Here is a 10,935-nt window from a genome sequence, read left to right as displayed (position 1 = left end):
TGTTTGGGGTAAAACGTTAGATGTTTGCTGTTGTGAAATAACACAGGTGTTGAGAAAATGAAAAACCTGAAATGACCAAAGGACAACCCTCAGCAGTATACAGCAGCATCGTAACATCCTAGGAGATTAAAAGAAAATGGCGATATGACCAGTTCAGTGCACATACACAAACAAGATATTCGTGTCCCAACCTATCATCTGATACACAACAGAAAAAAACTTGATCGATATCTGTAAAAGGTTAACTGTAAAAGAAAATAAAACATATGCTGCTGCAAAGAAAAAAATGCAAAACCCTTCAGTAGCTCAAATTAATTCTATTAAAAAAATAAATTGTGGGTACTTAGCGTTTCTTCCCACCCGTTGCCCTGATTAGCATCGCTAGGCAAGCAATGCGTCAACAGGACAACGGAAACAATCATCATAAAATGGTACAGTAATAGAGATAGCTAGACCAAGAGGGAGCTGGCTCTCCCGGGAAGAGTTCCGCTGAGAGGTCTAGTGACTGGTCATGCGGCTCAGTGTCAGGAATAATGGTTGTATGGTGGGAGGGGGTGTCCGATGCCGTTTTGAAAGTGATGGTGCTGACGGTGGGAAAGGTATTCAGAGTAGCTCATGGTCATTTTCTCACTACGGTATCTGGAAAAGAGAAAAACAAGAGAGTTTAGACCATATATAGATCAGTATAAGGCATTGATATATTTAGCGTTATTACTTAATTTTATAAGCATACTGAGGGGTTGCTTGCTAATAGTCTTCTCTTATCTGAGCATTTTCCTACCACAGTAAAAGGATGAGCAGACAATTCTCAAGGGATTATTTTACATATGAGCAGAGACAGCCCCTTACATGGGTTCTGTTGGGTCCGTGGAACCCAGGCGGCACTTTGCCGCTCCCAAGGCATGTTCTTTCTCGATAGATTTGTGGAAGCATTTCTACACATCTTTCCCTGCAAACTAGTCACGGAGCTGGCTAGTCCGACCGACTACCTCCGCTGTCTTGTGCTCCCTTAGCCTGGGACATCACACTTTCCCCGGTTCCCCAGTCACTAGCCGAAACTCAGTGTAGGGTAAAACCAAACGAAGACTGATTTATTTCTCACACACAGGGCTGGATATATCCAGCAAAACACACATTAACATAAAACAAGATATTGGGACACAAACCGCCCCCTTAATCTGCCTCCCAGAGACAACAGGGGCTGTAACGAGATTAACAATACAATGGGGGGGGCTGATTTATAGGGCTGCAACTAACGATTATTTTAATAATCGATTAGTTGGCCGATTATTTTTTCGATTAATCGATTCATCGGATAAAAAAAACAATATGCAAATTTTTTGTTTATTTAAAATAATTTAATGAACTGGATGTTAAAAAACTTAAAATTTACATTAACATTCTTATTTTGTTATGATGTAATAAAAAAACAATATTTTCAAAGTACAAAAACCCAAACACAATATTTATGAAACAAAATAACCCCAAACATTCTGAAAAGAGGTGGACTATTACTGTTCAAGAAACTTTGCACCCGGCACTTTGCACCCGGCACTTTGCACCCGGCACTTTGCACCCGGCACTTTGCACCCGGCACTTTGCACCCGGCACTTTGCACCCGGCACTTTGCACCCGGCACTTTGCACCCAGCCCTGGCACTTTGCACCCAGCACTTTGCACCCAGCACTTTGCACCCAGCACTTTGCACCCAGCCCTGGCACTTTGCACCCAGCCCTGGCACTTTGCACCCAGCACTTTGCACCCGGCACTTTGCACCCAGCCCTGGCACTTTGCACCCAGCACTTTGCACCCAGCCCTGGCACTTTGCACCCAGAACTTTGCACCCAGCCCTGGCACTTTGCACCCAGCCCTGGCACTTTGCACCCAGCCCTGGCACTTTGCACCCAGCACTTTGCACCCAGCCCTGGCACTTTGCACCCAGAACTTTGCACCCAGCCCTGGCACTTTGCACCCAGCCCTGGCACTTTGCATCCAGCCCTGGCACTTTGCACTGTGCCCCTGCACCCAGTCTCCAACTCTGCCCTGCACCCAGCCCTGCCCCCACATTCTGCCCTGCCCCCACTCTGCTCTGCACCCACACTCACACTCTGCCCTGCACCCAGTCTCCAACTCTGCCCTGCACCCCCACCCCCACTCTGCCCTGCACCCAGTCTCCTGCCCTGCCCCCACACTCACATCCTGCCCTGCATTCCTACCCTGGCCTGCCCCCCCCCACCCCCACTCTGCCCTGCATCCCCTGAAACCCCACCCCCACCCCCGCGAATCGCTCTGTGCGAACGGAGCCACTCGCACAGAGCGAACCGCTCTGTGCGAACGGAGCCACTCGCACAGAGCGAACCGCAACTAAAAGAAGGCGCGTGTAGCGGAAGCGGGGAAGGCGCGTGTAGCGGAAGCGGGGAACGCTCGCGGAGGTAAGTAAAAGGAGCCGAGTGCTCCAACAACGAATCGATCACTCGATTAATCAATAACGGAAATCGTCGACAACGATTTCAGTTATCGATTATTATCGATTTTATCGATTCGTTGTTTCAGCCCTACTGATTTATACAACATTAAACTGAAACAGTGGTGAATCAGGGAGTATAATGAATTTCAGGGTGGTGCAGGGCATTTATGGGGGGCGGAGTGGCATATAAGGGTGCACAGTGGCATATAGGGAGGTATAAGGCATAAATGGGGGCGAGTGGCATATTGCAAGTTATAAGGCATATCATGAGGCACAGTGGCATATTGGGGGTATAAGGGATATCGATATTAGGCATATCAGGCGGGCATAAGACATATCTGGGGGTAAAAGGTATATCTTAGTTGCAGCCCTACACGAAAGCAGTCGACAGAGAACATATGGACACAGAGAGGGCATGAATAAGATTGTGAATGTGTGCGAGGGCATGAATGAAAGTGTTATAATTTAACATGATGTAACAATGAATGAGGGTGTGGTTTTGGTAGGGATTGGGGCAGCCTTTCATCCTTTGACCCAGACAGCTCAATTTCTTGGGCTGGCCCTGCATGAGTTTTGTTTGCCATTTTGTGTCACATAACTCTGCCTCCCCCCTCCTTCCTCTGGGGGCGGGGCCAGAGAAGTTGCTCGCACAGCCGGGCCCCTGCAGAAGTCTTCGAGTGTGAGATCTGCAGTTCAGGTAAGGGGGTGGGGGAGGGTTTTTGAGCAAGTATGTGTGATTAATGGAATGAATGAGTATTTAAATGTTTGTGAATGAATGTGTGTATGATAGCATGGATGTGTAAAGGGGGTGGTGGTGGTAGCATGGCATAGGGAGGCTGTACTCACACTCCTATCATCCCCAGGTTCCAGCATGTACTGGCTGCCTTGACAGGAGTGTGATTGTTGTTAGCTATAGTTATATATATATATATATATATATATATATATATATATATATATATACACACATATATATACACATATATATACACATATGCATATATACACACACACCTCCAGAAATGCCTTTTAACCGCCTATATGCCACTCTGCCCCATGATATGCCTTTTAACCCCCTATATGCCACTCTGGCATATAGAGGGTTAAAAGGCACATCATGGGGCAGAGTGGCAAATAGGGGGTATAAGGCATTTCTGGGGGCAGATGTGCATAACTGGGGGGGCAGGTTGGCAAATAAAAGGAAATAAAAAAATATATTTTTCTCAATCATAGCTTTTATTAGATATGAAAATTTTTTTACATGAATTAATATTATTTACTAGTAAAACTTTTTTTCCCTATAGGGTAGTCTTATATTTAGGCTTTGTTTTTTTCCTTAATAAATATTTAGATTTTGGGGGGTCGTCTTATAATCGAGTAAATACGGTAAATCTTATCCATCAAGTCTCTATTTGGAGGGAATGTTTGTGCATGTCTGGAACTGATATGATGCCTCAGAGGTTTTAGTATATTTACTAAAAACTACAGATTGCCTGTGCTTTTCTTGGAAATATTTAGTCTGAAAGCTCACCTCACAGAAGATGAGACTGATGGCAGCCAGTGGCAAGGCCAGTATTACCTTATCAATTTCCTGTCATGAAATATACCCTTTAAAATCATTCACCTGAACTTGGGAAAAGGTAAGATGTAACATTTTCTTTAATATTTGTGGTTATTTCCCAAGTTTGATGCAGGGGCTGCATGGCTAGGCTTGGCCACGAGACAGGGTAAAAAGCCCTGTTCACTGGGTCCTTTGGAAAAATGGTGTGCATGTGTGGAAGGGTCGCGCATACGTCTCAGGTGTTAACAGTGTCACGGTGGATGCACATCGCATGAATTCTTGCATTCCGGGAATATCCATTCCCCAATATATTAAACATTCAAAGCCCCCTACTCTATTAAAGCGCCATGCATGACAAACACTAAGCTGCCTGCGTAAGCCCCCAGCCATTCTAAGAAGCCAGCACTTTAATGTGTTGATCCAAAGAGGACAAGGTTGGCTAAGTAAAAATAAACGTTAAGCGAGATGCATATCACTAACATTTTTACTCAGGACACACAGGAAGCACGTGCTGGTCTTGGTCATACCTGGTAAGTTTAATCGTTTTCCTGAAGTCATTATTGATTGCAGCTTTGTATCCACCTTTCCTCAATAAGGAATCTATGGTCTGTATGTGGTCCCAGCCTACCAAAAAAGGGAAGAACTTTTAAGTACATGATGAATGGAACAGTGCATACAGTGACTTGTGATTATACAAAAAAGAAAACATTGGACAAACTATCAATTTTACCATTCGCGAGACAATGATAGCCCTTCCCCATTTTTTTCAACATAGATACATACACTATGATTACATATACATTAAGTGGTATCGCATATATACATATGTATGATTACATATACATGCATGTATAAATCTGCCTTAAAATATGATCTAAGTTACAATAATGAACATACACAATCTGTTTTAACCAATAACACACATTGTAGTGTTCTTGACCATAATGAATTTACAGTGTGGATAGAAAAAGTATCTGAACCTCTAGGCTAATCACTTCAACAAAAGCTAATTGGAGTTGGGAGTTAGCAAACATGGACTCTAACAAATTAAACTGATTTGAGGTGTGGTTTAGAGCTACTCTTGACAAAAAAAATCTCAAGAATGTGAGACCATGCCTAACAAAAAAGAAATCCCAGAAGACTTACAATAATTGTTATTTTGCATAAAGCTGGAAAGGGTTACAAAGTAATTTCAAAGAGTTTGCATATTCATCAGTCCACAGTAAGACAAACTGTTTATAAATGGACACGATCTAGTACTGGGGCTACTCTTCCTTGAAGTGGGTTCCCAACCTAGATGACTCCAAGAGCAAAAAACACAGAGTGCTCAATAAGGTAAAATAGGAAACCTAAAGTAACAACTAAAGATTTGAAGGAATCATTGAAACTGGTTAACATCTCTGGTCACGAGTTTACCATATGCAAAACTTTGAGGCTTGGAGTCTGTGGCAGGACACAAGGGACGCTATTGGGAAAATGTTTTGTAGACGGATGAAACTAAGGTTAATTTGACTGGGGAAGAACACACAGCACTAGGTATGGCATAAAAAGGGCACTGAATACCAACATGAAAACATCATCCCAACTGTGAAGTACGGTGGAGGGAACACCACAATTTAAGGCTGTTTTGCTGCCTTGCGGCCTGGACAGCTTACCATCAAGGGACAATGGGTTTATCAAGGTATCATACAGGATAATGTCAGGATGCATGTCTGCCAGCTGAAGGTCATTAGAAGTTAGGTAATGCAGGACAAAGACCCTAAACATCAATGTAAATCAACTACAGAAAGGTTTTTTTTGTTTTTTTAAAAAAGATAACCTGCAGTTGCCTAGAGCCCAAACCTTAACCCATTAGAGGTGCTGTGGAATGACCTCAAGAATGCTGTTCACACCAGACATCCTAGGAATATGGCCTAGCTTAAGCAGCGCTGTAAAGAACGTTGTGGAGGTCTGATCCGCAGCAGCCGGGAGTTCTTGTCTGAGGTTATTGCTGCCATAGTACCAGTTATTAAATCCAAGGGTTTACTTACTTTTTCCACCAGTACTGAGAATGTTTATTGGATGTGCTCAAACAATACATAAAAGATCATTGTGTGTTATTAGCTTAAGCAAATTGTGTTCGTCTATACTTGGGACTTATATGTAGATACACATTTTATGAACAATTAATGCTGAAAACCAGGTAATTCCAATGGGTTTGCTTACTTTTTCTTGCCACTGTACATATACACACACACATATATATATATATATATATATATATATATATATATATATATACACACACATACACACAAAATAAAAAAAAAACACTTTAAACACAGCAAAGCAGCAGATTGCAATTGCATGAGCAAATGGGTTTCCAGGTACACAAAACGGTTTCAACATCAGGCACCACGGCATACAACCTTCAGTTTGATGTCAGAAATAACTACCAATGTGACTGCAACTCTTATGCTTGGTGAAGGAGTAATGGCCTCAGCCCCATGGAAGTCCTTCTGGATGAACTGGAATGGCCAATGTGTCTTATGGATAAATAAGAACAAATCCCTTTGCCAATGTTTAGGGAAAGGCCTTCCTCCCAGAAGAGGGTGCCAGCTGTGATTTTGGAAAATTATGAACTGGTTACCATCTATCGTTTACCCATGATGTGTATATGCAGCTTTATGACTTAATAACCAAGGACTTACATTTATATACCAGGGACCACTGAGGAACGAACACACAATTAAAAAAACCCACTGTTATGACATCACTTTATTTAGCTATAAAATGTACTATTTAAACTCCCTTTTTTTCTGCACAGTACATGGTAATTAATGCAGCAAAAAAGTGTATACAGTTCAGAGGACACTGTGATATCAACGTTTCATCTTGGAATCGCAGGCCACTTTCATTTAATTCCATTCACCAAAAAATTCAATTTAAGATTTTTTTTTATCCTTTGCCGTTTCAACAAATCTTATTAATTGGAAGTGCCTCATTATATTAACCCCTTCAGGACCGGGATTTTTAAACTAGGGTGTCGCTAAAGGACCGGAGCCGTTTTTGTGTTTTTGCCATGTCTTTCTTCAACTGTAATTTCTCTCTTATCAATTGGTGCACCCACACAAATCATATTTTGTTTTTTTCAGCACAAGTAGGGCTTTCATTTGAATACCATATTAAGCTGGGTAGTACATTGTTTTGTTTGAAATAAACTGGAAAAAGTGGGGAAAAAAATGAAAACGCATTTTTTTACAGTTTTGTATACATACAAATTGTACACACATTGAACCAATGGGAAAAGATTATCCCAAATATATTCATTAAGTTGTCCTGATTTGGAAACCACCCAACATGGCCAAGATTTTTATCTATTTTGACCAGTATATGGGAAAATATTGCAAGGCATGCATCACGTTTTTGAAATGTAATTTTTTTTTCAAATTTGGCATGGTAGTCTAATAACTCCAATAGTTGTCACAGATACTGATTATCCCCCCCAAAATTATATGTTTATGAACAGTAGATAAGTCAAGGTGTACAACTAGGGTCATTTTGACACTTTTCAAACAGGGATTTTATCGCCAATTGCTGCCAAATTTTGAGGTATTTTTATAGGTTTTTTTTGCATATGTTGTAATGTTGCTTTAGATTTTATATTATATTTTGTATAGAATATGTGCAACTGCAGAACAAAACACCAAATTGTGTTCACCAACATCCCCCGGTTCCAACAAGGCCTCACATGTATGGTTCATGCATTTTTTGAGGAAGCTATGAGGGCAAAACTGGAACATGCGCATTTTAGTTATCAAATTTGGAATTTTCAGAAATTCGTTTTCAGCCAGCCATTTCTTCACTGATGTCTGCCAAACTTCACAGGGAAATTATTTTATTGCGTTTTTAACGCATACATTTCAATGTTGCACTGAATTTCTTGCACACCATAAGTGCAACAGTGGAAGAAAACACCACATTTTGTTCACCAACATCCCATGAGTCCATCAAGGCCTCACATGCATGGTTCATGCATTTTTTGAGGAAGCTATGAGGGCAAAACTGGAACATGTGCATTTACATTTTTTTTTATATTTTTAATCAGATTACTTGTAAGTGACAGGTTTAGGCCTCTGACATCAATCAGGGAGACCGATCAATAATCAGCGACTTAAAATGTCACCGACAAGTCATCAGGTAATAATTATGATTTTTTCATTTATTAATTTGTGTTTTTTCATAATTAACCTAGACGACCCCTCTCTCTTTGTAGAGCGGGGCAATCCGATCACTCCTATTGGCCAGGAGCGATCTGATCAGCCCAGCCCAGCATTTGAGCTGGAAGCACCCTGGACTTTCAGGTCAGTGCTGTTATTTTTTTATTATTATTATTATTATTTTTTTATTTATTTTTTTTAAATTATTATTTTTTAATAATTTTTTTTATTATTTTTTTTAACATTTTTTTAAACTCTTTCAATGCTGATGCTCCATTGAAGCACAGCATTGACTGATATTTAGTCCCTACAAGCTTGTGGGGACTAATATTAACCCCTGCAATGCTGCGATGGGGGTCATACACAATCGCAGCATTGAAGGGGTTAATTGAGGAAGAGGGGGGTAGGGGTTAACTTAGCAAGGGAGGGGGTGGGGGGGGATGGTCTCCACACATGTGGAGACCAAAGAACCCTGTCTCCCTGTCGCTGCCTCTGGCAGCTGGGACACAATCTCCCATAGACTGGAGATTGTAGGAGAGGAGTCTCTTTGATCAGTCCTACAGGACTGATCAAAGGACTTCTGGGGGCTCGTTTTTGCTGTTGCCCCCTACATTGAATTTGTATTGCATTGAATGCCGCGATGGCGGCATTGAAGGGGTTAACGCTGCACTGATGGTCCCCACTTGTGTGGGGACCCATTCAACACACCACCCCCTTCCCTGAAGCTGCCTGTGGCAGCTGAAAACGCGATTGCAGATTTTTCTGCAATCGCGGTTTCTGCCTAGAGAATCACTCCGTGGGAGTGATCGTGGGCTTGGGGGCGGGTTTAGAGAGGCTGTGCTGTCTGCCCAGACTCCTGGGCAGACAGCAGCAGCAGCGCCCCCACAATCACCATGATTGTGGCGATGTGGGGGCGGTTTTTGGAGGAGACGTACCTGGTACGTCCCGGACCTGAAGGGGTTAAATTACTATTTCACCCAATTAGCACACGGAGCACATTAAGTACAGTCAAAACAAGGCTGCATTTTTATTTTACGGACTTATTAAGTGCTTTACTGTAAAATCAATAGGAGATGGAGTGATCAAATAAAATATATATATATATCTTCCTTTTTATTAGCAGCAAAAAGGCCAAGTCAAACTGTGGAAGTGATGTTTTCACTCAATCTAGAGATCCAGATCAGGTCTGCTCTGTGATACCACGTACAATGGCCCACGAATGAGTTTGTGCTTCAAGTTCTTAAAAAGTGGCAATATATGTATTGAAGTCTGGAATAAATCTTTCTCTACACGTTCCTACATGGACACAGCAGTTTCCACCCGAGATGGCAGCAAAAGACCACTTCAGTGATGAAAACATGACATAAAATAAGAGTGTAATGGGTGTAATGTTCACACCTGAAAGCTGTCTATATAGAATGACAACCATATAACAGCCACACAATAACCAAACTGTCTGAATGAAGATGAACAAAAACAAAGAGATGGGATCTAAAACCAACAAGATCGAGGTGCACATAATGTATTCAACACATTTTAAAACAGCTCAGGAGGTCGATATTTGGGAAAATAGATTAAGAAGTTAGTATAATGGGGTATAAACAAGAGTCTGATTATCACATTAACCTCCCAGATTATACAGGACTTCACAACACAGTGTCAAAAAATAGGCCAAAAGCAGGTCTTACACAAAATATGCTACAGATAACCTCATCTAAGTGAGGAGATCAACATAATGCACAATTCTTGAATTATACGCCTTTGGTATAGTTTTTAAACCGTTTTATATTTTGAATTGTATTTTGTCTGCAGTTTCCAGAGACTTTCCAGTTTAACCCGGATTTTGGTCGATCTCCAATATCTTTTTCACCGCTATATGTATTTTTACACTGCTGGGTGCCAAAATAACATTTTTAAATGCATGTTGAAATTAATTTGTGCCTGTTCCCAAAAACGAATGAATGCAAATGAGCGCAGGCATTTATAAATTAGGGAGGTGAGAAAACAAGACCAGTTTTCTCCTGGCTGCCTCTACAGACTTACTGCCCGAGCTCAGCAGTACCTCCGCTGAAGTAAACGGGACACGGGAAGGAGATACACGAGAAGATGGTCATGTTCTAACTTCAATAACGGATAATCCGACTTACATACAACCAAATGGACTCCAGCATGCATTTAACATGAAAAACGGGGGGGGGGGGGGGGGGGAAGAGTTTTCATTATGAAATATCTGGGCAATAAACATTTTGCCGTCTTAGTCTTCTAGCGCAATAGTAGGCACCACCAGTCCTTACAGATTACTAAGGCGTCAAGATCTGTCACCTACATTTGTTTTGGGTTTCGTTTGTTGTTTTCAGCAACTCTATTGTGGTTTTTACTTTTACGTGTTAAATCACATATTTAGAATCCTATAAATCCTGAATTCCACCACAAAAGGAGGTAATGGTGCCAAGACGGACACTCATCAAGGGGAGGATTTTGGACAAAGCAGAACTATGTCAGAGTGTTCTTAATATAAGAAAAGTCCTGTTAAGTCCCATTACTGCTACCACCAAATACAGCCATATGGGCATTTACAGAAATATCATAACACAAATTTAATATAGAAGTCTTACAATTAAAAATTGGTCCATCTGACATCAGTGCAAGGTCACATATTGAATTTGGGATTTATCTGATTTTTTTTGTTTGAAATCTTTAACCAATTG

At 41.3% G+C, this 10,935-nt stretch overlaps 1 protein-coding gene across 2 annotated transcripts in view; it reads right to left on the bottom strand.

Annotated features, from left to right (window-relative positions):
- Positions 1-524: 524 nt before the first annotated feature.
- LOC149298111 (nuclear protein AMMECR1-like) overlaps positions 525-10,935 on the bottom strand; it is a 30,302-nt gene continuing 19,891 nt past the window's right edge. For both annotated transcript variants that reach the window (XM_089487757.1, XM_089487758.1), the window contains 2 exons: positions 4,556-4,652; positions 525-639 (listed from right to left, as the gene is read on the bottom strand). In XM_089487757.1, the coding sequence (XP_089343883.1) occupies positions 525-639; positions 4,556-4,652 (212 nt within the window). The remainder of the gene's footprint in view (positions 640-4,555; positions 4,653-10,935) is intronic.

The sequence above is a fragment of the Sceloporus occidentalis genome, unplaced genomic scaffold (genome assembly GCF_023333645.1).
Source record: "Sceloporus occidentalis isolate IW3139 unplaced genomic scaffold, rSceOcc1.0.p SCAF_34, whole genome shotgun sequence".
Taxonomy (NCBI): domain Eukaryota; kingdom Metazoa; phylum Chordata; class Lepidosauria; order Squamata; family Phrynosomatidae; genus Sceloporus; species Sceloporus occidentalis.
The sequence above is the reverse complement of the archived record's forward strand: the minus strand, read 5'-3'. Positions and strand labels throughout refer to the sequence as shown.